General features: G+C 46.0%; 1 protein-coding gene across 1 annotated transcript in view; it reads left to right on the top strand.

The window, feature by feature from the left end:
- LOC144679173 (coagulation factor XIII A chain-like) overlaps nt 1-27,199 on the top strand; it is a 122,401-nt gene that overhangs the window by 22,934 nt on the left and 72,268 nt on the right. The window contains exon 2 of the mRNA XM_078539557.1: nt 17,846-18,034. Within this exon, the coding sequence (XP_078395683.1) occupies nt 17,846-18,034 (189 nt within the window). The remainder of the gene's footprint in view (nt 1-17,845; nt 18,035-27,199) is intronic.

Raw genomic sequence — 27,199 nt, 5'->3', positions numbered from 1 at the left:
GGGTTACCCCTGGGGCCAGTGTTAGAACTATTTTTTCTTGCTATGTATAAATGGCCTGCACTTGGGTATGGGAGCATAGTTTTGAAGTTCGTAAATGATACAAAACTTGATAACACGGTGAATATTCAGAGAGATGGTAGCCGATTTCAGGAGGGCAAGGACAGACTGGTGAAATGGGCAGACATATGGCAGATACAATTTAATGTGGATAAGTGTGCCTGAATACACTTTGGGAGGAACAGCATGGAGAAGTAGTTTAATCTAAATGGTGGAAGAGCAGAGGGAATCGGGGATACTTTGTCACAAAACTTCAAGGAGACAGGGAGAATTGGTAAGGCTAAGAAAGCCTATAGGATACTTGGCATTGTAAATAGGGATATTGAACACAAAAATAAGGAAGCCTTGTTAAACGTTTACAAATCTCTGGCTAGGTCTTAGCTCATGGAGTGTCCATTCTGAGCACCGCACTTTAGGAAGAATATCAAGACCGAGGAGAAGGTACAGAGGAGATTTACCAGGATGATACCAGAGTTGAGGGAGTTCAATTATGTGGCGAGATTGAAGTGGCTGGGTTTGTTCTCCTTAAGGGGAAAGGTTAAGGGCAGACTCTACAGAAGCATTCAAAATTCAGAGAGGTTTTGATAGAGCAAAGTAGGGAGGAACTATTTCCTCCGTCAAGTGTATGAGAACTGGAGATCATCTTCTCCAGTTTCCTTCCTGTTGCTGAGTGTTGGATGCAATGTTATGACAGTCGTTTCCATTGTAAGCAACAGCAATCTTCCGACTAGGCTCCATTGCTAACTATGGGATGATACTCGGCAAGGTCCCAATCTTTTCCATGGTGGCTGGTCACAAGGCCAATTTCTCAGGAGAGGGCACTGGATGTGTCGCCCATCTTTCCAGTGTCCACCTTCAGAGCCATTTGCCTCTTCCACCATTCCGGACTGCATGCAGCTATATAGGCGACATCCCCTATCCACACCTGACTTAATTTGACCTGTCAGTCAAGGAAAAGTACCAGGGTTTGCCCACGGGTGTGTTATTGCCAGTTATTGGGAGGCATAAGTGAGAGCTGAAGACACAATGGGACACCAATAAGTTTTACCCGTACTCAAAACCGGGATGTGCGACTGGTAATGACTCAGAGATACTGGTCCTGTTTCAGAATCCCCTATAAACCCCAAGATTGTAGATTTAAGATAATTAGCAAAGAAAATAGAGAGGAAATTAGTTCTTTTTTCTCACAGAGGGTTGTTAAGATCTTGACCATCATACTATAAGGGTAGTGGAAGCGGATTCCCAATGAGATTCCAGAGGGCAATTGGACATTGAATCCTAACGTCATAGAAACTTAGAACACAAAGGAAGCCATTTGGCCCATCATGGCCATGCTGCCTCTTTTTAAGAGCAGTCATGCTTAGCCCCACATCCTGGCTTTTTGCCTGTAACCCTGTAAGTTCCTCTTCCTCCTTAAGTACTCATCCAACCCCCTTTTAAAATTATTTATGGAATCAGCTTCCACCGCTTTTTCAGATTGAGCATTCCCCGGATCCCAACAACTCACTGAGTGAAAAAATTCTTATCTCCCACCTAGATCTTTTGTCTCTGTGACCTCTAGAATTGACATTCACCATGGTGAATAAGTTTCCTCTATCTACTGTAGCGAAACCTCTCATCACCTTGGAAACCTCTATTCAGTCACCTTTTAACCTTCTCTGTTCCAAGGAGAAGAGTCCTAACTTTTCCGGCCTCTCCACACAACTAAAGTCTCTCAGCCTTGGTAATGCCAGGACAAAATGGACAATGTCCTGACCTCCATGCTGGATGGGTGACTGGGCAAGAAGTGGAGATCATCTCTTGGCTGACTATTTCCTGTTCAGTTGAGTAGCTCCATCACTGGCCTAACCGAGATACTGGGTCAACTACATTCGTCAGAAAGGGAAAGGCACCCCCTGCAATGGAGAACTTGTGACCCAAGGACTGAACAGCATAGAGGATTGGCCCAAATTACTCTGATTGGTGCTGTGGCTATTACAAGAGTCACCATCCAAGTAACTCATTGCTCAGGGTAGGACAGCCTTGGAAATAGAATGTAGTCAGCTCTGAGGGAATATGTCTGATTCTATCTATGTAGGCTGATCACTGGCAGCAATTAATTGCTCACCAGCAGTGGCCGGAATAAGGTTGGGCCCTTACTCTGCCCATTTCCCAGAATTTTGCCCCATGCACCTGGCCTCCTGCTAGCAGGACTCAACACTCTTGATCTGCTGGTGTTATTTAACTTAGTTGACCCCCAGATCTCTGCTGGAGTCCTCCTCCTCCGATTTCAGTGGACTTAAGACTCGCCCCACAATTCTGCGAGATCGAGCACCAAGAGCTTTTTGCTCTCCCTAATTTGTAAATGAGATTTTCTTGCTTGCAGTCTCTCTTGTTTTCCTCTCTCTGCTTGCCTGTCTCTTCACAGCCTGATCAGAATCAAGTGATATATCATGTATTCTCCCAGCATCAAGTGTCAATACAATGTGAATCCAAGCACAGATTTTTTTCCACTTGTTTACTTTTATACTCACCTCTTTTATCATTAATGTGCCACTGTCACAGACCTTTAATTCAGTAGACAGATGTTAGTGTCAGCTCAAACAGCCGATGTCAATTTGTGCAAATGTCAAGCTGAATATTTATGGTTCTCCACCCATTAGTGTCAAAAAAGGGGATAGGCGGAGTTTCCTTAATATTTTCTTGTCGGGATCGAGATCTGTTTTTATGATAAATGTGTTCTCTGCTTCATGTTTTCCTGCGGTCCACGTCCATGCGGTCCAGCGCTGGCAAAATTAAACAAAGCAAGGACGGGCATTTTGGATGCACCCATCCAGCTGTGTTATTAGAACCATAGAACCATAGAAAAGTTACGGCGCAGAAAGAGGCTGTTCAGCCCATTGTGTCCGTGCCTGGCCAAGAAGAAGAGACAAATAAAAAAGTAGCCGCCCATTTTTAATCCCACTTTCCAGCACCTGACCCGAAGCCTTGCGGGTTACAGAACTTCACATGCAGATCCAGGTACCTTTTAAATGAGTCGAGCATTTCAGTGTCAACCGCTAATTTAGGCAGTGAATTCCAGGCGCCCATGCCTTCTGAGTGAAAAAGCTTTTCCTCGTGTCCCCTCTAATCCTTCTACCAATCACCTTAAATCTACGCCCCCCCTGGTAATTGACCCCTCAGCTAAGGGTAACAGGTCTTTCCTGTCTACCCTATCTAGGCCCCTCGTAATTTTTTACACCTCAATTAGGTCACTCCTCAGCCTCCTCTGTTCTAAGGAAAACAACTCTAGCCTATCCAATCTCTCCTCATAGCTGCAATTTGCAAGGATGAATGCAAAATACTGCGGATGCTGTATATACATGATGGAAATCTGAAAATAAAAGCAAAAAATGCTAGAAAAGCTCAGCAGGTCTGGCAGCGCTTGGGAGAGAGAAACAGAGTTAAAGTTTCCAGTCTGTATGACTCTTAAAGAAGAGTCATGCGTACTCAAAATGTTAACTCTGTTTCCCTGTCCACAGGTGCTGCCAGATCTGCTGAGTTTTCCCGGCCTTTTTTGTTCTTAGTTTTTATTTTTATTGCCCTGGCACCATTCTAGTAAATCTCCGCTGCACATTCTCCAGAGCCATTGGGTAGGAGTTTCCCCCCTCCGTCTGGGGGGTTGTGCACGGGGTGGGCGCGGACCTGATTGGCGACCCGATTGGGTCCGCACCACCATTTTACGTGGATGGGCCAATTAAGGCCCGCCCAGCGTGACGCTCGCCCAGAAGCGCTGAGCGCTCCCTGTGCGGGCGGGGAGGGATTCCCTGAGTCGGTGCCTGTGCTCTTTCATGCATGTGCGTGGGGAAGAGTGCAGAAATCTCTTCGTTTTAAGTTTTCACAGTCCAATAAAGTGTTGAAAATTTTTTCATGACATGTCCCCTCATGTGAAACTGTCAGATGGAGCTGGGAAATGTGCATTAATTTTAATTTAAAAATTTTCAGAAAATTTTGAATCATTCATGAAACCTCATCCCGCCCGTGGATGAGGTTCCATGAGAAATGCAAAGGTCGCCTGGGCTCTTCGCCTGCCCCCCCCTACCGCCAACCTTAAGGTTGGACGGGCAGCTTTCTCAATAGGCTTAATTAGTTCATTAATGGCCTTAACAGCCCTTTGACAGTTCGGTGGGTGCGCACCTGCTGAATGAAAATCTAAATGACACGCAGCGACATCAGGACGCACGCCCGACGTCACCCCGCGTCATTTCATGCCTCGGTGAGCCCCCGCTCGCCAAGCCGAAGATTCTCCCCATTCTGTCCTTCCTGAAATGTGGTGACCAGAACTTTACACGAAATTCCAGCTGTGGCCTAACCAGCATTTCAATGTGTTGAAAAAGAACAGAAATCCAAGATGACGACGCAGTAACACCTTGAGCCTTTGGAGAATGCCTTTCGCACAAACAGTTTATGGCGTCACAAAGTTTTAAGTTTTACTCGTCATGTCCAAGCAGAAAGTAGATTTGATTTTAAAATTTTTGCTGATGTGAACTTGTACGTCACCTTTGTTCCACAAACCAAAGTTAGAATTCTGTCCTTCGCAAACAGCTAGTTACCTTTTGGATAATTATACTGATTAGGTTGCACATTATGTTTGAGCAATACATCAGTCACTGGTATTGAATTTCCATGGGGGCTTTTCCAGTCTTCTGCTATAACTTGGGTGGGGGATCAGCGAAAACAACCATTTTCATTTTTATTAGAGCAGGTTTTTACTAGTCTCATAAAATGCCAACCCAAACACAGTTTTTATTTCACTTGTTTACTTTTATTAACCATTTATTATTAATATGTTGCTGCCTTATGCTTTTAATTCAGAAGGCAGATGTTCACATCGCCACAAACAGCAGATGCCAACTTAAGTGGCTGGAAAAAGTCCCAACCATTTTCTGAATCGACTGCAGTCAGCATTAAATTCAAAAGGGTAGTGTCAAAATCAAAGTTATAGCCAGTTAAGAGTTCTGATTGTGCAGTGTGAAAGATTTAATTTAAGTATTTTTTATTAGTTTGTGTTTATTGTCTTGTGATATTTTTTTTTTATTTAGATCATTTTGGGATTTGTAAAATTTAATCTGCAAATTCAGGTGTAAACTATAATCTAGCCCAAAAGTTCAGTTGACGGCAATAAACTGCCAGCATTCCTCTCTCAAAGTCTTGGACCACAGAGAAGATAGACAGGAAAAGATCAGTTCTTTTGAACTTTGGTGTTCCTGAAGGGTGTTCAGGATGAAAAGGATTGATTGACATACGAACAGGCGGGAATTGACAGGCTGTTATCAGTGGTGGGACAGACAGAAGTTGAAATACTTTGGGCATGTGGACGATGCAGTGGTGTAGAAAAGATGATGCTGGAAGGAATGGTAGAGGGAACGCCTATTGTAGGTAGACCATGTGGAGTGCTGTCATCATGGAACTAACAGGCTTGAGTTTCACGAGGGCATTGAGAGCAACATGAGATCGATGCAGCTGGAGGAGGAGAGTGCATGTTGCCACAGCAACCTGGCCCCTCTGGGTTATCTGCACCATCACACATTCCTCTCTCATGGTTTAGGGAATATTTTATGAGGCTGGGCATTGCATGCAGTCAGTCCATACTGAGTACGCATGGGTAGATTGACCATGAGTTTCCATGCACAGGCTCGATGAACGGATGCATAATGGCAAGCAGTGTGCCTGTGGTTCCCTGGTACGCACTGATTGTATGCAAGGCCCTGTCAGCAACACTGGGCCTTGTGAAATTTACCCATTGATACCGTCTCAAACCAAATTGGTATCATTGCTTTGTAATTTGCCTGAGGTAACTATTGCTCTTAATTTAATTTTCTTTTAAATATAAGCAGGACCTGCACCAAACCCAGAGAGAATTTCTTTCCCTCAGTTGGCCGATTTTCTGTATGACACTATGGGTAATCAAAAATTGGTTACGTAGTTTATTTATCCAGGCCATCTTTCAGATGAGACGTTAAACCGAGGCCCCATCTGCTTGCTTGGGTGGATGTAATGGATCTCATGGCACTATTGCAGAGAAGAACAGGAGAGTTATTCCTGGTCTCTTGGCCAATATTTGTCCCTCAATCAACATCATGAAAACTGACTATCTAGTCATAATGATATGGCTGTTTGTGGGAGCTTTCTGTGTGCAAACTGGCTGTCGTGTTTCCTGCATTGCCACAGTGACTACGTTTCAAAGTACTTCGTTGGTTACAAAGTGGCATGTCGGGTAGTCATCAAAAGTGCTATATAAATGCGGTCTGTCTTCTTCTTTCTAAGATATTTGTAAAAAAAGAGCATTCTGTCTTTGCTTTGTGGAACAAAAGTGAAGTACAAGTTCATATCAGCAAAAATGTCAAAATCAAATCTAGGGCAGAATTTTTAGGTCAGTGGGTGGGCGCGATTGGCGGGTCCAGGATCAGCCGGGGAATCAGTCCCCCCCCGATGGCGATTTCACGCTGGTTGGCCAATTAACGGCCAGCCAGCGTGAAGCGTGTGCTGAAATGCTCAGCGCTGCCAGGGTGCGGGCGGGAAGAGGACGGGCACTGATGTCAGCACGGGGGAGCACTGAACGAAAGCTCCCTGAAGGCAGAGAGATGCCTCGGGGAGCTGAAGACTTGGAAAACAGTTAGATAAAGTTTGTAAAATCAGGAAAAAAAAACGTCCAAGCATCACAATCAGCCACCTGACCATACACATAATAAAAATGCTGTCCGTAGATTTTTTAAAAAATTTAATAACATTGGATGAAAGTTTCCTGAAAAATGCAAAGTCCCCCTGGCCAATTCGCCCGTCTGCCAACCGTAATGTTCAGTGTTCCACAAAAAAATCAGAGACAATTAAAACTTTAATGGCCTCAATAGGCCTCTTCATTGTTAGCGGACACGCCTCCAACTTTTGCGTGTGCCCGCCGACCAAAATATCGCGCCAGCGCAGGACGGACGTCGGGACGCTCAGCCGACACCATTTCGCGTGTTTTTGCACCCGCCATGTCCGCCGACCTAAAAGTTCTGCCCCTACTTTCTGCTCAGACACACTGAGTGAAGCTTAAAAGCTTTGGCGAGGACATGAAAGTTCTGTGCGAAAGGCATTTCTCCCAGACTCAGGATGTCACTGTCTCGTCATCTTGGATTCCTGTTATTTTTTCAAAGCAATAACAGGGGGTGCATCCTAAAACACCTCTCCTTATTCTGTTCGATTTTGCCAGCGTGGCCGCTATCATGGATAAAAATATGAAGTAGAAAATACATTTATCAAAAAATAGATCTCTTGATCCCAACAAGAAAATGTTAAGGAGCCTCTGCCTGTCCTCATTATTTTTTTTAGGTTCGCTTTCTGTGGACTAAGGGCCATTTTGCAACCAGAGACAGTTTCTTTAAGTATAAAAGCACAAGCCAACATGGCAGGCTCTTGTTATTATCCCTAGAGAGGAGGGAGACGTGGAAAGCATAACAACAATGTGTTACTACAGACTCCTAGTACGTTTTTTCTCTTAGCTATCAAAAACAGGGCAACAGAAGCTTGCAAAGCATCTTTTTACTGAAGGCCAAGAGGAAGAAGTGAAATTGTCTGTAACGGCTAATTCATAGGATTTGGAATCATTTATGAGTTCAATGGCACGGAGAACATTTTTCTAATTACTTTTCTGTATGATTTTTTTTTTTCTGTTCAATAAGACGAGGGGTTAATAAAACACTTACTATTCTGTGCACCCAGTGCCTGCATCAAGCGCTCCCAAGGTCGCAGATACTATGATTAGATACACAGTAAAGTTGCCTCCGCTTTGACCTGTCAACGTGTTTCAGCTCAAACCTCGGAACAGAACCAGCCCCCAGTGCACCAGTGTGAAACTTTTACCATTCTTAAATGCTATAGAACATCTTGTCCTGCCCTGAAGTCGAGAATTGATCATCAGCTGCTTCCACTTTGAAATTTTATCAATGACAATAAATTAATCGTAAACAGTGCCAAACCTATTGGTTCTTTTATATGTGCAGTAATAGTAGGTCTCCCATGCTGACAAAATAGGCAGGTTAGGAGATCAGGCAAATAGATATTGGACAAAATTTAAAGTGGAGAAATGTGAAGTGTTCCTGTGTGCAGTGAGGATAAGGAGAGGTGACATACCCTAAAATGATCAAAGATTAGAAAGTGCAGTCAGAAACATTGTACAATTACGTATTTAAAAGTAGGGCACTTGATGAAGCCAAAAGGAAGTACATGGGAGAAGGGGGAACTTGGGAATTTATAAATTGGGAGACATCGCACGGAAACAAAGGCTAAGAATTTCCTCAGGGCTTTTCCCAATCCGCCAGCATAACGTCACCGGGAGTTCAGTGGAAACCTGCTTACGTGGAATTTTCGCTGAAGTGCCATCAAAGCTGCAGCAGGAGAATTCCCAAGGAAATTCCCGGTGGAAGAAGGCTGAAGCAGAACTCCAGACAAAGAACCAGACCTCTGCAGGGCAAAATTTCCAGCAGGGGCTTTGAAAATTTATTGATTCACTTACGAGTAAGTGCAGAGATTTCTTTTACAGAATCCTGTAATACTTTTGTTATAAGTGTTATTTTTAACTCTGATACAGGTTGGGATTTTCCATGCCCGCCAGTGTTGGGGGCGTGTTTGGTGGCGTGTGCGGACAATATGGCGTGATCGGTTTCACGATAGCGTGAAACCAGTTTGCCACCGTCTGCTTAACACGTGGATAGCAGCCAGCGTTTCCCGCCATCGGATGTCAGGAACCTCATCGTAATGCATCTGCGTATCATTATTGGGCCAGCTCGCTGGAATCGTCCCTCCACTCCACCACCCCTGGACCATCCGCCGGGAAAACTCGCCAACGTGTTTCACAACAGCACATAAGCGACGCACACTTGGTAGGCTGCACTTTGCTCGGGACTTCAAGGTTTGTTTGCCTACCTTGCTTCAGTCAGCACTCACGGTCATCAGCACCAGGCTTCACAGGCAGCACCACATCACTTTTAGGGGGGCTCACGGGCAGGTCTCTACCTATCAGACCAGCCATATATGGGTGGCTTGCAGGGCAAGGTCTTGCTTGGGGAAGGTAGGGGAAGTGGCCTCAGGCAAGGGAAGAGGCTGCAGGGTGAGGGCTGTACTGGGGAAGGGGGCGTATCCCAGGGTGTGTGTGGGGGCACATGTTGATCTGTGCAAGTGGCCTCAAGTTGGTGAGGGCTGAGGAGGCAGCCTGCAGAGAAGGTGAAGCCAGAAGGAGATGTGAGGGTGTGTGTGAGAGAGTGAGTGGTGATGTCCCTTGAGCTGGCAGTGAGTGAGATGCCAATGAATGTGTGATGGGCTTGTGAGTGTGTGAGTTTAGAGCGATGAGACGGTTGCCATACCCTGGCTGTACGGATGAGATCATTCATCCTCTATCTGCATTAGATGGCCGACCTCTTCTGTGCAGCATGGGCACTGATCACCACTGCCACTACCTCCCAAGCCTGGTTGGTCACACCACTGCCCCATTCTGCAGCCAGAACAGGGGTAGAGGACATCGCAACACACCTCCACTGCGTCCAAAAGGTGTTCCAGTGACACGGGGGGCTGCTTTTAGTCTTTCGTGGACATCTTCTCTGCAGTAGCCCTGGGCTGGAAGCACTGAGATGTGTGTGCGCGTCTGGAGTTTAAATATGGCGGTTCGGCGAGGTGATAGCGTGGTGGGCGAATGAGAGCCCGCCAGCCATGGAAACGGCGTGTTTCCCGGGAATGCATGACTAATGTGATGGGTTTGGGATGGTACAGCATGACCACCCGCCACTGCAGCCGGCGTGTAAAACGTGCAAATCTGGGACAATTGCGCCGATAGAAACCTGTGTGAAGAAGGAAAATAGCAACCAGAAGTAGTTAAAATAAATTATTTTAGTGATTTGACTATCTTGTTACAAAATAGTTTGGAATTGAAAAATTAAACAAAGCACAATGATTATCTCCACACATCTAAGATACTTAACATATGACAGGAAGGTTTAGAACAGGATATTCAGATCTAAAATGAGAGAGATCTAAAGTGCACAGTATAGATAAGCATTAAAGTGTGTGATTTATTCAATCATTATCATATAATGTGCAGTTTACAGGTAGTTTTAGGAGTATTGGAATTACTAAATGGGACAAAGACCAAGCTCCGTCTAGTTCATCGTTACCAGCCTGATATAATTCCATAATAATGGAGCTGTTGACTAATCACAGCAATCAATCTCTAGCAATTAGCCTACAACAGAGCCAGACTTCATATTGCTGGCGGGGTGCCCCACTCACTGAAAGCACATACAGTCACCGCTGCTTGTATTTCAAGCACATTGGTGTTAACACGATTTGCCCACCATAGGCAGTGAACAGTAAAATCAAAATGCCAAGTGCCCAATGTGTTTTAAGGAAACAAAAAATCTCACGTAGCAACTGCCAGACTCAACTCCTTACCAGTTGCGTCCAGAACCACAACACTGAGGTAATCACAGGTGCGAACAACTGATTGAAACCTCTTGTTTGAAATCAACAGAGTTTTTTAAATTGCTAATTGAACTGCATGAAATAGCTAGTGCACTGAATACATTATAAGTGGTGCCTTTGTTACTGACTCTTAGAGCCATAGAATAGTACAGTAAAAAGGAGACCATTCACCCATCGAGCCTGCACTGAACAATCCATTCTTTCCCCACATCCCTACAGTTGTTTTTCCTTCAAGTATTTATCAAATCTCCTTTCAGAGGCTACAACCGAACCCATACCCTCCACCCCATCAGGCTTTTCAATTTTTCTTTTTATAATTCATTCATGGGATGTGGGCGTCGCTGGCTAGGCCAGCATTTATTGCCCATCCCTAACCCCTTGTTCAGAGGGCAGTTAAGAGCCAACCACATTTCTGTGGATCTGGAGTCACATGTAGGTCAGACCAGGTAAGGACACCAGATTTCTTTCCCTAAAGGGCATTGGTGAACCAGATGGGTTTTTACGACAATGGTTTCATGGTCATCATAAGTCTCTTAATTCCACATTTTTATCGAATTCAAATTTTACCATCCCACAGTGGGATTGAAACCCGGGTACCCGGAGCATTACCCTGGGTCTCTGGTTTATGAGTCCTGTGGTCATGCCACTACACCACTGCCTCCCCCCATCCTAACCATTTGCTGCACATAGAAGCTTTTCTTCATGTTGCCTGTGGTTTTTATGGTAGTGTGAAATGGTTAGAGATATTAGCTCATTACAGGAGGCTGCACGATAAGCGTGGGATGGTTTAAGTGGTGGGGTCGGTAATGAAAACCAGGCCTTCACAGCTTCTTGGCACGTATATGGCAGGAACTTCCCACCAGCCCCGCGAAGTTGGAAAATTGTGTGTAAGACTTTGAAGTATATAAACTGACTGTGTAATTTCCTCTTTGTATGAGGTTGGCTACTTTGGTGTTCGTGTTTTGACTTTGTATCGTAAATAAAAGATTTTCTTTTGGAAAACCCCCAGAGAGTGTAAAACGCCCTTAAGGCTCTTTTCCACTTGCTGTATGGAAACTGAGCTTTATTTTATTTCATGATCGCTTTTTCAGAATATGTTCTCACCGTGAAATACGTTTCTATCAAGTTACACGAGCGAGGTGACGTTACTCCAAAGTGCTTCTCACATCCTCAATTCTTTTGGGGCTGACGTTTCTAAGCCTAATTCATAATTGATGTGCAAAAAAAAAAACCAAAGATATTTGTATTGATATATATGAGACTTCACAACTGCACATTTTTTGGTAGTTCAGAGAACCATCTTACATTGCTTAGCTTGCACAGCTGATGTGTTCTAATTCAGAAACCACTCTCTGATGGATTATTGAATTGTTGCTTTGCTATGGCGACAGACCCGGCAAGATATTTCCCCAGAGAGAGAGAGCGAGCTTTATGAAACAACTATTGCAGTTAAAATGGTTCTAGTAGGCAGCTACAAATACCTTTGAAGAACAAAAATGCCATGTCTGCCAAACACACGACTCTGGCACCCCGCAATTATTTCAAATATAACCCCCAGAAGTAACATTTGTATAAAGCAAAATACTGAACTGGATTCAACTTCAAACGTATACTATGTATATCACTGTATTACCGGTCTCATTTTTGAATCTGTTGAAGCATTTATTACAGTTTTTATTTCTGCCCATAAAGAGAACCTCAGTTTATTTAGGCCATATACTCTGAAGAAATAGTGGAGTGTAAAAATGCCTACATTAAGCATTTCGCCGCTAAGCATCCCGACACGTTCAGGGTAAGATGTTCGCATCAAAGTTACTGCCATAGGCGTCAGCCTGCTGAAAATCCAAATGGCACAAAACCAAAGCTGCTGAACTTGTGAGTCGATAAGAATCATTGCTCAATGTATATCCCTAGAAATTGGGATGGGTACTGTCCATATTTCTGGTGCTATTTGGCCAATTAAGTCCCCAGTATGGCCAACGGGAATTGCACACACATATCTCTGGTGGGCAGTGTACAGTGTCAAGGGGAGATAGTTGTCTTGTTGGAGATGATCATTGCCTGGTACTTGTGTGGCACAAGTTACTTGCCGCTTATTAGCCCAAGCCTGAATGTTTCCAGGTCTTGCTGCATATAGACACAGCTGCCTCAGTATCTGAGGAGTTGCGAATGGTGCTGAACATTATGCAAACATCAGCTAACATCCCCACTGCTGACTTTATGATGGACAGAGGTCATTGATGATAATTGATACAGTTGGAATGATTTTGAATTGCTGTAACCACTGATTCAATGTGTGGTCTTGTGCCACAAGTTACCATGTGGCTGATTTCCAATTAGGTTTGAGATTAGATCACCGAGGTATCCCAACCCTGGTTTATCTCCCTCTCTCTCTAAGCAACCTGAGATCCTGGTAGGTGTAATCGGCAACTGTTATGTTGTGTAGTTAATGCCACACTAACCACCAGCTCATAACCAAACTTGTCATAAAATCTTGGCTTATCAGTTTCTCAGGCAGTAGAACAAAGTGCAGTTACAGGAGAGACCACATCTGATGCTGTTCTTCTTGGGTGTCATTGGTGGCCCCAATGCCATTAACAATGGCACAAATAAATGAAGGCCAAGATCATTAGAGCTTTCTTGGAAACACTGCCCTATTGTTAGTCTGTAGCATTGACCACATGATCAACTTATTCAACTTGGCAAGTCCATCTCAACAAAGAATTATGCAAACAATGATCATCATGGCTTTTATTAAAAACAGATCATCTGGGACTGGTTGCTAGCGTGATATAAATGCAACAGCAACAGTCCACTGTTAAAAAGCTATATGGGCAGAATGTTCCGCTCGTCAGGCGGGCGTGTGCCTGACCCGAGCGACCATAAAATGACGCCCTGTGACATTGGGCACTCATGCGCTACTTCGGTCGATGGGAGTCAGAGCCATGCCCACCATTAATTAAGAGGCTGGTTAAGGCCCTTGACAGCCCAATTGACGGCGGTTTAATGTTGCCCCCTGGGCAATTTTTCGCTCGTCGCAGGGGCAAAACAGGCAGGCAGGCAGCCCACAATTTGCAAAACCTCATCCACGGGCAGGATAAAAAGGGTCAGCAGCATTGCCAGTGTGAGTGATGAGGAGTTTTGGAGATAGTTTGCTGCTGGTTGTTTCTCGGTACTTGGCAGCTTCATCTCTGTTTGGGGCTTCATTCTTAGCATTGCCACCCGTCATTTCAGGACTTATTGCTGTCTCCAAGGCCCCCTGAGGATTCAGGCTGTGTGGATCCTTCCTGGTATCAGACAGCCTTCCCATACCCTGGTAATGAGGGTTGTGGTCTCCGCTGGAGGCGCCTCCTCTGAGGGGGAAGAGAGGGGCAGAAGGGAGAGGAGGCCACATTTCCCAATTCAGCTTCCGGTGGGTGGGGGGGGTACCGGTGGGAGGAGAGGGGCAGGCACAAGGGCCACAGGGCCAGCAGGTAGTCCATGGCGGAAGGGGCCGCAGAAGATGCCACTATGCTGCTGCCAGGGTTTACAATTGGCAAAGCAGCTACCTCAAAATGCCTGACATGCAATGCTGAAGGAGGGAACCTCTTAAGGGAGACAGTGACCTCCATTTGTCAGATGATTGGGCCTGAGATCAGTTCCGACTGTGTGGGTGGACACCCCATGCCAATGGCTCTGAAGTTCACAGTGGCCCTCAACTTCTATATCGCCAGCTCTTTCCAGGGCTCAGTAGGGTATCTGTGTGGAGCCTCCCAATCAGCTGTCCACAGTTGTGTCAAGCTGGTGACAGAAGCTCTGTTCAGGTGGTATTTAGTTTCCTTCATTTCCGTATAGACAAGGCCAGCCAGGCTGAGCGAGCCAGAGGTTTTGCAGCGATTGCTGGGTTCCCTCACATCCAGGGTGCAATCAGCTGCACACATGTGGCCATCAAGGTGCCAGCGGGTCAGGCGGGTGCCTTCGTCAACAAGAAGGGATTTACTCCATGAACGTGCAGATAGTGTGTGACCACAGGATGCAGATTCTGCAAGTCTGTGCAAGGTACCCAGGCAAATCCCATGACACTTACATCCTGAGACAAAAGGAAAAAAAAAATGGGAGAACTAAAGATCACCCATGACCAGCCCCTCTTGTGCTTAAGGTGCTTTAAACTTATGTTTGCGAGTGCTACATCTTGGCGCTCCCTCCTCGCTGGCAGCAGCATTGGAGACAGCCTCACTCTGCTGTCTTGTTGGCCTTGATGACCTTGGCAGTCGTCCTCTGGCCCGTGGAGCCTGTGCTGGCCCCGCCTGGGAGGGAGCGGCCAGTGCCCTGGCTGGCATCTCCCCAATCACCGCAGCCTCATCAGATGCCACGGTCACTGGCAGAGGGGCGGAGGAGGTGCTGCCCTCATCCAGAGTGCCCTGAGAGGAGCCTGCAGAGACAACAGGCAGCTCCTGCACCAACGTGACGTCGCTCTGGACCTCCCTGCTCACCATTGATGGATGGGCACCTAGCTGGGATACTGGGTGCCTCATCCATCTCCCACACTGGCACTGACCACCTGAGCTCAGTGCCTGTTTGAGCACTTGCAGGTCTGAGCACATCCGCAGGAACCCCTGATTCTGTTCCTGGCGCAGCCTCTCCGTGAGAGTTGCCACTCTCTCCATGGAGGAGGCAGTGTGCTCGGCCATGAGGGTCATCGCAGTGTTTATGCTCCACATGGGCTCCTCTACAACAGAGACCATGGCACGCATACCCTCATGGATCTCCGCCAGATCCTCCCACACCTCCCACTGGACATCCAGCATCTGCTGCCTAATAGATGACTCCAGAGGCTCATCGCCAGCCTTCGACTGAGTATTGTCCTGCTCTCCAGCAGTCATCCGACTGCCGGCGCCCTGGGCACTCTCTGACTCAAACTGCACCTCAAGCAAGTGTGAAGTGTCCTCACCAATGTGCTCCGAGAAACTAGCTGCTGAACTAATGCCCACCAGGGTGCTGGTATCTGCGCTGGTGCCTGGTTTCGAGAGTGGGTGTGACATAGGTGTTTCTGGTGCATGGTGGTCCTCCGGTGTCAGAGGGAGCTCCTGGAGGTCCTGAGATTGGCTGCTTGGTGATGAATCTAAGGGAGAAGAAGGAGATGCCATTAGTTTAAGTCACCACACTGTCACTGTGCATGCCAGGCACCCTGGTGAGACAATGGAGATCTGCATCATGGTGCCATTGTCTTTCAATGATCAGTGAGGAATCCAGTCTGGATGCTCCCATCAATGATGAGACTGCACAAGATTGTTTGCACCATCCGAAACTCTCACCTCAGTGCACTGCACCCTGACCTTTGTCTGACACCTCAGCCTCTCCGCAGCCAGTTGACCAAGGTGCATGGCGCCTCTCGAGCTCCAAGGCCTCCTGCCCGTACCTGGAGAGGATGAGGAGGTGTGGGTGTCCTCCACCAGTCTGTGACCTTTCAACACTGTTTTCTCCTGAAAGGATAGAGGAGCATTGATTAGTCCACTCTCTACCTGCAGCGCCTTTGCAGCCTGACCAACCCCACCTGAGGAACACCTTGCAGGGCACGTCAAAGTCATGGCCCTCGAGTCGCAAGGCCCTCAATCAAAGCAGCCAGGGCTCACCCCCTTGGCCAGCTCCCGTGTGATTGACAGTTGGCGCTCGGACTCTAACACCCCTGAGCTCCGGTGGGAGGGGGGTGGTCAGCCCAAAACACTCCAACACACTGACCCATACCAACACGGTACTCACCCTTCCTGAGTGCAGCAGGTCAATAAACCTCTCCCAGCACGGCACCCAGGTGTGCCACAACACATCGTGGCTGCTCACCCGGGCTGCCACCTCCTGCCATGCCCTCTTTGTGAGGTGCGGTGGCCTCCTCCTCCCATCTCTGGGGACAAGGGTGTCCCACCTGGCAGCCACCTCCTCCAGGAGGGCGGCGAGGCACTCATTGGAAAAACGGTGAGGGGGTGAGTGGCCAGCCGACCTCGCCTCCCGCCTGGCGTCTATATCTTAGTTTGCAGCCATGCCGTTGCAGCAACTGCTCCCTGCGCTGTTTTCGAACCGGAGGCTGGGCCACCACTGGACCCGGTGGCCGACGGCCCCTTCTTGAACATTCCGCAGCCAGCCATCACGCTGGGCAGGCCTTCATTGGCCCGGCAGCGTGAAATCGCGGTCACAGCCCGATCGGGGGCGGCGGTCAGCTTCCCGACCTCTTCCGCTTGCCCCTGCCGAGCCTGCCTGCCGAGGGCAAAATCCTGCCCTATAAGTCTGATAACCCCGTTCTGCTGACAGGAGTAGCATTTTATGTAGTACTTTTCACAACCACCAGGCATCTCAAAGCAATTTACAACCAATGAAGTACTTTTTGAAGTGTAATCACTGTTGTAATGTTGGAAATGGGGCAGCCAATTTGCGGATAGCAAGCTCCCACAAATAGCAATGTGATAATAGCCAGATAATCTGTTTTTGTAGCGTTAGTTGAGGGATAAATATTGGCCAGCATTATGGGGGGAATCTGCCCCTCTCTTCAGAATAATACCATAGAATCTCTGACATCCAATTGAGAGAGCAGAAGGGGCCACAGTTTAATGTCTCACCCACAAATCAGCCTCTCCAACAGTGCAGCTCTCCCTCAGTACTGCGCTCAAGTATCAGCCTTGATTTTTGGGTTCAAGTCCTGGAGTGGGACTTTAAAACCCAGAACTTTGTGACTCAGAGGTCAGTGTGCTGCCAACTGACTCACAACTGACAATGTGAAGAAACAGCAAAAACAAATTCCAGATGACGGAAATGCATTTTTAAAATTCAAATTCACGTACTTTTTGATGCACAATTGTAATGTGAAACACCATTAACACATCGTACACCATTTACAGTTTGCTTCAGTCATGTGTACATCCATTAAAGCTTTAAGTTGAGAAACACCTGGTGTATATTAAGAACATATTTGCAAGTGGCAAAGATCTAAGTTTCACCAAAGCATTTTCAGGCAAAGGTGTTAAGATGAGAATGGGAAAGCTAGCAATCTGAAACCAAAACAGGATAATGAAGATCTACATCTCTACATCTGAAAGAGAAAGATTTCTAACCTAATAGAACAGGGTATATCCTGACGAATGGTTGTGTTTGAAATGATAATCTAATTTTGTGTAGCAAATGCTGACTGACTTGTGCATTATTTTTGGTTTCGATAACTGCAACTTCGTTTTTAGAAAGGTGATTTGAAAAGTTAACCATTTCACCACGAATGAGTCAAGCAAGGGCAGCACATAAAAAAGCTGAACGGTCTGAGAGAGCATTGACGTGTTTTCCTTTTTGTTCCAAGATTTTCTCGAGGTATGGAGTGTTGATGTACACCAGAATCCAGATGACATTAACAAGAAACAGCATCATACAGAGCTCTATGACTGCAGGAATCTGATTGTGAGACGTGGCCAGCCTTTCCAGATCACCATCACCTTCAACCGTGCCTACAATTCAGGGAAGGACAAGTTTTGGGTTGAGTTCTTGATAGGTGAGTCCTGAGCAAAAAGTTGTGGTCACTCAGAGCGAGTCTGTGTAGAGCATTAAAATCAGTGAATGTGCATCTGGAATTCATTTGATTGTTGGAACCGCTAATGCATCTTGCAGTTATCTCTGGAAAACAAAGTCAGATCACATGACACTTCATATTGGCCCGGGTCTTCTGGTCTCCGGATCGTCGGAGACCCAGACATCTGACCCAAGGTGAGTTTCGGGGCCCTGCAGACACCCCAGCACTCTGACTCCTTGGGAATTGCTTGGGAAGTTTGAAATTCCGATGAGCAACTCCCCTGCTGCCTGGGACCCTCAGAAAAAGTCTCTGACTCTGAGTTAGAGTTGAAGACTTCAGACAGTTCCAATGCACTTATCTGGATAGTTACCCAGGAAATGTGAGACAGAAAAATCCCAGTCTAACACCTGGATAACTTTCCAACTGACCCCACCCAATCACACACACTGACACCACCCCCCCCACCCCCACCGACCACACACACTGAGCTCCCCGACCTGACCCGACTAACACCCGACCCTACCCACTCACACGCCAGCCAACCTCACTCGCCTCACCCGCCTGCTACCCTGCCCATCTGCCACCTTACCACCCCACCCACCTGCTACCCTATCACCTTACCCCCCACTGCCACCCTACCACCTGCACCCTACCCGCTTATCCACTTACCTCACCCACCCGACCCAACCTACCCATTCACTCATTCACCCACTCACCCATTCACAAACGTTGACCCACCACCCACTCACTAATATTCACACTGGACATTTAATACCACCTTAGGGTAGCTAGTGCCATAAAAAGGGGGCGTGTCTTCTGCACTGATTCTTTTCACTGCTCTTTGCGAGGATTCCTGCGCTGAGGGAGATCTTCTACATCGTGGGTCATAAGTCCGGCCTTTTCAAACATATCCAGATATGGGGGTAGTTTTCTGTCTGATCAGCGTCGGATACAGAGGGGCCATTAATTATCTTCGGTTCTGGACCATTTTCAATAAATATGAAGCATTGAGCGCAGATTTAGCAGAGTTGGTGCAGGACTCCACAGTGCTGTTGTTATTCAGCACATCTGGTGTCGGTGCCAGAGACACTGACAACATTGCTTTTTTTTTTAGCTTGATCTCTGATCTCCGAGCGATATAAATCAGGGGTTCACTTATGGGATCGTGCATCTGTTCTTCTGTGAATTGTTCATAGTGTAACAGAGGCTACATGTGGCTCCGAAGCCTAGCAATCCAGCTGTTGAGCCCCAGGGATCTCAATCCTACTTGTGTTTATATTTCTGATTTGGTGGTTTATCCTGTTTAACTGTCTCAGAGGTTTGGGTGGAACTGTTGTTAGCAGTAATCCCTTGTGGGCAAAAAAATCTCAAATCAGCCACCATAATATTTTGTTTGCAGCAAGTTGAAATGGAATGTGGATTCTTGGGCTTGAGAAGCCTTTGGACCATGATCTTGGAATCTCACCATTCGATTCTGGCCAGCATTGACTTTGCCTGACCCCTGCAGGGTCAGTGGGAGGGAAGGACATCTTATTAGCAAGGGAGGAAATGCCTGCAAGCATAACTGCAGGCGCATCATTGGTCTCTGCCCTGTGTAACCCCAGGCTTTACTCCCCCTCCCCCTGTATAATGAGGTCCATTGAGATATTGAAAAATGTAACCTTTTCTTGGGGACCGAGCTCCTTGCCTTGCCTGTACCTCCCTTTCCATGTCGGATGACTTTTGGATGTAACGTTAAATTAGGTCCCGTCTATCTTAGGTGGACGTAAAGATCCCAATTCTGTGCACCTGATGCACGGACGGACATCTAGGCCTACGTTGCAAAAATGGTAACGCGCTACAGTTGGGTATTCTTGATATTGTGGAAATTGCTGTATGAGTTCCCATGTTCAGAGTGAGCTGCTTTTGTTTATTAGTCATGAGAACAAGAATCCTGGAAGTTATGGAACTGAACAGTGCAATATGGTATTGGAATAACTTTTACAAACAAGAGTTTCACATGAATACCATTACCAGCCTAAAATGTTCAATATTTACCAACCATGCCTGAGTGAAGATAAGAGAATTAAGACTGAGAGAGAGAATGACAGCTCTGATATTTCAGCTCAGTTTGCTGAGACATTTCTATTTTCACACTCTTAAACTGATATGAGGCCAGTAGATCAAGCAGATAAGTTGAGCAAACAGCAACGTCACCACAATCTAAACATTGAGAAGGAAACAGTCAAAGATGGCAGCATTTGACTGGTTAAAAAAAACAAATCCCAATGACTTTAAAAAAAGAGCTAGCCCAGATAATTTGGAAAGAAATGTTAGGAAAGGCAGCAGGCAAACAATAGAAAATTGTTTACATTTAAGCAAGAGTTGATTGGGATGCAGACCGGATATATTCTCACCAGAAGAGAATACAGCAAAAGCTGGAGTTTCTTGGATGAGTAGAGAGCTTAAAATTAAAATAAGACACAACAAGGAGGCGTTAAAAATGAAACAAGGGCCAATAACACGATAGAAAATCAAGCAGAGCCTGGAAAACATGGATGGAAATTAGTATTTGGTTGGGGTGCCAATCAAGTGGGCGGCATTGGCTAGTGTTGAGCTTATGAGTGTTGTTGGAGCTGCACTCATCCCAGGCAGGTGGAAAGTATTCCTCCTGTATCACACTCCTGACTTTCTTGCAAATGGTGGAAAAGCAGTGAGGAGCCAGGAAGTGAATCATTTGCCTCAGAATACCCAGCCTCTGACCTATTCTTGTAGCCACAACATTCACGTGGCTGGTCAGATTAAATTTCTGGTCATTGATGATCCCCAGGATGTTAATGGTGGTGGATTTGGTGTGACAATGGCATTGAATGTCAAGCGAAGGTGGTTATACTCTCTCTTGTTGGAGATGGTCATTGCTTGGCATTTATGTGGCACCAATGTTACTTGACACTTATCGGCCCAAACCTGAATGTTGTCCAGGTGTTGCTGCATGTGGACACGGACTGCTTCATTATCTGAGGAGTTGTGAATGGAACTGAACACTGTGCAATCATCAGTGAACATCCCCATGTCTGACTTTTTGATGTAGGGAAGGTCATAAATGAAGCAGCCGAAGATGGCTGGGCCTAGTACACCGCCCTGAGGAAACCTTGCAGCGATGTCCTGGAGTTAAAGGAAGGGAGTTAAAGGAAGAGCAGAGGTGTTTGCAGATGGAAAGATAAATCTTTTCAGGAAGTATCATGGAAATGTTGAAATATTAATTGAGTCTTTTGAATTGTTTCTACAAAAGAAAGCGGTGTTGGGATGCAAAGAGTACAAGAGGAGATAAGGAGCTTAAGATGACTGTAGATAAAGAAGTAATAATGAAAAGGTCTGGTGAAAAAGGCATTACGTTTACATGGCATACATCATATGAATGTTAGTGAAATCAGAGAGGAAATAGTAGAGGCTCTGACCATGATCTGTCAAACGTCCCTGGCTTTGGAAGTTGTACCAGAGGACTGAAAGATTGCCAGTGTAACACCTCTGTTCAAGAAGGGGATCAATTGGGTAACCACAGACCAGCCAGCTTGACATCAGCAGTTGAGGACTATAATATAGAATAAACAAATACTTAGAATTGTTGAGAACAACCAACACAGTTTTGTAAAAGTAAAGTTGTGTCTGGAAAGTGCAACAGAGTACATAGAATCTGATACAGCACAGAAGGAGACCATTCAGTCCATTTGTGCCTATGCTGGCTCTTTGAAAGACCTACCAATTAATCTCACTCTCCTGCTCTTTCCCCATAGCCCTCTCATTTTCTTCCCTTCAAACATTTATCCAATTCCCCTTTGAAAATTACTATTGTAGTGCATTCCAGATCACAAGAACTTACTGCGTTAACAAAAATTCCTCATTGAGATCACAGTGTTGTTGGTAGATGATGGAGTCTCCCATTGAGTTATTGGATCAGTTTCAGTTACCACAAGTGCACTGATGCGGGAAGAGCCCAAAAATGGCTGCAGTTTTCACGTCAAAAGGCAGATGTGGCAGGTAGGTGAGTTCCTCCTGCTTGTCCAGCACCTGACAACCAGCCATAAATTCAGAAACAGAGAATACCCTAGCGTTTTATTAAAAAACAATATAGAGTACAAGAGCGATGAGGTAATGCCAAACCCATACAGATCATTGGTTAGGCCACTGTTAGAAGTGGGGCGAGATTTTCCGGCCCCACCCACCTTGGGAATCATCGCATGTGAGGTGGAAAATTTGACGGACGAGCAGAATGTCCTTTGACTTTGGGCGGTAATTTCTGGTCCCGTGGAGGGCGGGACCGGAAAATCCCGCCCACTATGTCCGGTTTTGAGTGTCCTACTGTAGGAAGATGTTAAGACCATGGAGGCAATACAGCAGAGATTTACTCACATCATACCAAGGCTAGAGCTTTAGGTAAGAGGAGAGACCAGAGAAATTGGGTCCATTTTCACTAGAACAGAGAACAGTTAACATCAGATCTAACTGAATTATTCATAATCGAGGGGTTTTGATGAGGTAAGTTGGGAAAAACTTATTTCCATTGGTCGGTGTTGGTAATTAGAGAGCATAATTTTCACCAAAAGAATGAAATAAGAGAGTGGGAGGGTTTTGTTTTATGCAGGAAGTTATTAGGGCACGGAATACTTTATCAGAAACAAAGGTGGATGCAGAAGCATTGTAGCTTTTAAAAGGGAAGCGAATAAATATTTGAAGAAGAAAAATTTAGGTCAACAATCTTGTATCGTTCCCAGGAGGGACCCAACTCATTTTGGAGCAGCTGAAAGGATGATGTAGATTCTGTGACAGACTATGCAAAAAATGTGGTTAAAAGAAAATAAGGTCTGCAGAAGATCACGAAATCTAGATACATTATTTAAAAAAAAACTATTTGTAGGGCAGTGACTCTTGGTATCACTATTCTTGGTGATGTTTTGCATCGACACTTACCAACATAAATTGTTTGTCGACTCCGTTTTTTGGTTTTGTTATGTCAATTGTCATAATGTAGTTGCAGGTTCTGACCATGAGATGTCTCTCTGGAGCAGGTTTCTGAAAGTCCACTTCCAACTCTGCTCAGAAACAACTAATTAGCTTATTTAAAAAAAAAACAGGTTCAAGGTGAACCAGTGGACGTTTTTATTGTAATATTTCCAAACAAGCAAGGCATCCCACCGGGAACACAAAGTCAGAATAATGCACCTTTTATCTAATGCTACTTTCCCCTTACGCTATTGCCACCTGTTTAGCAACAGGGGTGTAAGGTGAGTGAGGGAGTGAGTGAGGCACTGTGGAGAACTAGCACATAGAGGTTGCTTTGCACAGTTGCCACCAACATTTCTTTGTTTGCATGTACAGACTAGCAGTGTGGAGGGCAGTTTTAATTCCTCCCACCCAAAGAAAGCCAGACTTCCGATCACACCAGCAGACCTATTGCCTCATTTCTGACCGCCGCCATCTTAACTCCAGATTTCCCTTAAGTGACCAAGGCACCTGCCAGAAGCAGTATTTACATTGCCATCAGGACCACAGCCCAGGGAGAGTTTTAGTACTGAAAAGCAGAGATGATCCCCAGTAGTAAAACTGAGTGGGACTGGTCTCAAAATGTCACTTGGAAGGAGAATTTAAAGCGACACTCACCTGCAAGTAGTATCTATTTGCTATGGTGATTTTTTGTACTTCCACAGTAGGGTCTGCCTTGGAGATTTCTTTTTCCATCATTTACTCTGTTTTAAGACCCTCACTAAGACCCTCAAGAGCTTAAGATGTGTGCCCTTCTTAGCACTTTGGTTACATGATGGGAAGAGTAGCAGCAGTGGGTTGGCCAATTACAAGGAGCAGTAGCTGGGCTCCTCATGATAAGGGCTGATCAAAGAAGGTCTTAACTAGTCCCTAGAGCATTTGGGACTACAGCCACTTTCCTTCAGTTGTCTGAGGAGCAGTGCTTCTGGAGGCCACACTTCTCTGGACAGGTTGTCACAGAACAGCAATGGAAGCCTTAGAAAGTAGAACACTTTTCAATCATAATTTTTGGGGATGTAAGCAGCATTTATCGCTCATCCCAAGTCACCCTTTAGTGGGTGTTGGTGGTCTGCTTCTTGAACTACTGCAGCCCATGCAGCGAAGGTATTCCCACAGATAGAGAGTACCATGATTTTGACCCAGCGATGATAAATGAATGGCCATATAGGCTGAAGCTTGGAGGGTGCGTGATTTGGAGGGGATTTTAGAGGTGATGGCATTCCCACACACCTGATACCTTTGTCGTTCTTGGTGGTTCAGACCCTGACTTTTGGGAGGTGCTGTCGAAGGAGCCTTGGTGACTTTGCAGCCCCAGTGCGTCGGTAGTGGAGGGAGTGGATATTTAGACTGGTGGGTAAGGTGCAGATCAAAGCCAGCTGCTTTGTCCTGCATGGTGTTGAACTCCTTGAGTGTTGTTGCTGCTGCCGCTATCCAGGTGAGTGGAGAGTAATTCATCATATCCTGACTTGTTCCTTGTAGAGGGTGTAGCGGCTTTGGGAGTCAGGGTCCACTCACTGCAGAATACCCAGCCTCTGACCTGCTCTGGTAGCCAGGGCACTTGTGTGGCTGGTCCACTTGACTCACTAGACAATGGTTAGCCCCCCAGAATGTTGGTGATGGGGGATGGTGCAAAAAAACAAGTCTGTAGTGTTTGCAGCCATCTTCAGCCAGAGGTGCTGGGTGGATGATCCAGCTTGGCCTCATCCTGAGGTCATCAGCATCACAGATGCCAGTCTTCAGCCAATTCAATTCACTCCTCGTGATATCAAGAAACGGCTGAAGGCACTGGATACTGGAAAGGCTAGAGGCCCCAACAGGATCCCGGCTGTAGTACTTGTTCTCCAGAACTAGCCACACTCCTAGTCAAGCTATTCCAGTACAGGTACAACACTGGCAATGTGGAGAACTGCCCAGGTATGTCCTGTACACAAAAAGCAAGACAAATCCAATCTGGCCAATTACTGCCCCATCAGTCTACCCTTGATCAACAACAACTTGATGGAAGGTATCATTGACAGTGCTATCAAGCGGCACTTGGACAACAATAGCTTGCTCACTGATGCTTGGTTTGGGTTCTGCCTGAGGCACTCAGCTCCAGACTTCATTCCAGCCTTGATCCAAACATGGACAAAGGAGCTGAACTCCAGAGGTGAGGTGAGAGTGACTGCGCTTGGCACCAAGACAGCATCAAGGAGCCCTAGCAAAACTGAAGTCAATAGGAATCATGGGGAAAACTCCAGTGGTTGGAGTCACACCTAGTACAAAGGAAGATGATTGTGATTATTGGAGGTCAACCATTACAGCCCCGTTTCAGGACATTGGTTGAATATATTGAATTTTGTGCCCTTGCAACCTTCAGTGCTTCATCTAAGTGATGTTCAACATGAAGGAATACTGCTACATCTGCCAAGAGAAACAAATAGGTAGCAATTAACAAGAAATTTCCTTAATCCCATACGACCTGATACCATGGGACTCTATGGGGTTCAGAGTCAATGCTGATGTTCCCCACAACCACTCCCGAAAACTGGATACCATTGTAGCTCATCTCTGGTGGCCACTCCTGCCATCGGACAGGACATATCCAGGGATGTTGATGGAGAATTCGAATGAGGGTTGATAGATACGATTCTGTGAATATGATTATGTCAGGCTGTCGTGTCGTAGAATCATGAACACAGAGGCCATTTGGTCCATTGTGTCAGTGCTGGCTTACCTCTTCCCACAGTACATGAGGCAGCTCTGGCGCCAGTCCGAGCTACTATTGAGGTGTATGCTTGAGGATTGAAAGGGTTGGGTGTCCCTTTGTCAAGTCCCATTAACTAACGTAATTCAAGGCTGAGCACCCCATCTAGTTTTATTCTTGTTTCTCTTTGAAATGGCTTTAAACAACTGGCTTGCTGGGCAACTTCAGAGGGCTGTAGAGAGTCAGCCAAATCCATGTGGGACTAGAGTCAGGTACAGGTCAGAATGGGAAAGGACAGCAGATTTTCTTCCATGAACAAACCAGTGGTTTTTACTAGAATCCACGAGCTACAGTACCAGCCTTTTAAAAACTGGAATGGCATTTGAACGCACATCCCATTGAGATTACCAGTCTAGCCCTCTTGTTTACCAGTCTATTCACATAACCACTACACTACCAGATCAGAGAGGGACGCATGGATGTTGGGTCTTGGACAGCAGAGTGTAGCTGGAGGCAATTACAACAGGAACAAATGTCAGAAAATTGACCATGTTCATTGCTGAAGTCGATTTGTTTCCCATCTATCGTGAGCTGCTATGTAAAGTACTTGCCTTCCTGCCCATCATGAAACAATTTGCAGGGTAAATCTTGCAGGTGCAATATAAAGCTGTCTTTAGGAAGCAGTGCACACTCAGAATGCGTGACTTCATGTTTTGGCTATGCAGTAAACACATCTTATCAGGAAAATAATTTATATAACACAAACCATCTGTGTGTTGTTATTCAGCTGGCTGAAAATGCACTTGGAATACTTGAAATCCACGATTAGGAGTCACAAGGTTAAGTTAGCACATTTTTAAATGTGTACCAATTATGAGCTTATTTTTCATCGTATATATCATAACCCGGGTGTTTCTATCAGCATAACGATCAATGTCAGTGACAAGTGAACAATGGCGACCAGCAAGGTGGGAAATCTGGGGCAGGATCTTCCCCCCATTGGGGGGGGTTGTGAGAGAGCGGGCGGGTTCCCGATCGGCGCCCCCATTTGGGGGTGCGCTGCCATTTTACATGGGCGGGCCAATTAAGGAAGCGCTATGTGCTCTCTGTCCGGCCGGGGTGGGGGGGGGTGGGGGTTGGTGGGGATTCCCTCAGCTGGGAGTGTGCTCTTTCACACATGCGCACGAAAGAGCGCACAGATCACCCTGAGGCAAAGTGCTGCCTCAGGGAGATCGGCTCAGGTTTGAAAGGTGCAATAAAGGAGGTGAAAAAAAATTACTGACATGTCCACTCGCGTGACACTGTTGCACGAACTGGGACATGTCAATTTCTTTTATTTAAACCTTTTATAAACATTTTAACACCCTCGTAAACCTCATCCTGCCCATGGATGAGTGAGGTTTCATGTTTTTTCAGAAGCCTGCCTTAAGGTTGGACGGGCA

The sequence above is a fragment of the Cetorhinus maximus genome, chromosome 3 (assembly GCF_964194155.1).
Source record: "Cetorhinus maximus chromosome 3, sCetMax3.hap1.1, whole genome shotgun sequence".
NCBI lineage: Eukaryota > Metazoa > Chordata > Chondrichthyes > Lamniformes > Cetorhinidae > Cetorhinus > Cetorhinus maximus.
Note: the sequence above shows the minus strand (reverse complement) of the source record. Positions and strands in the feature narration are given on the sequence as shown.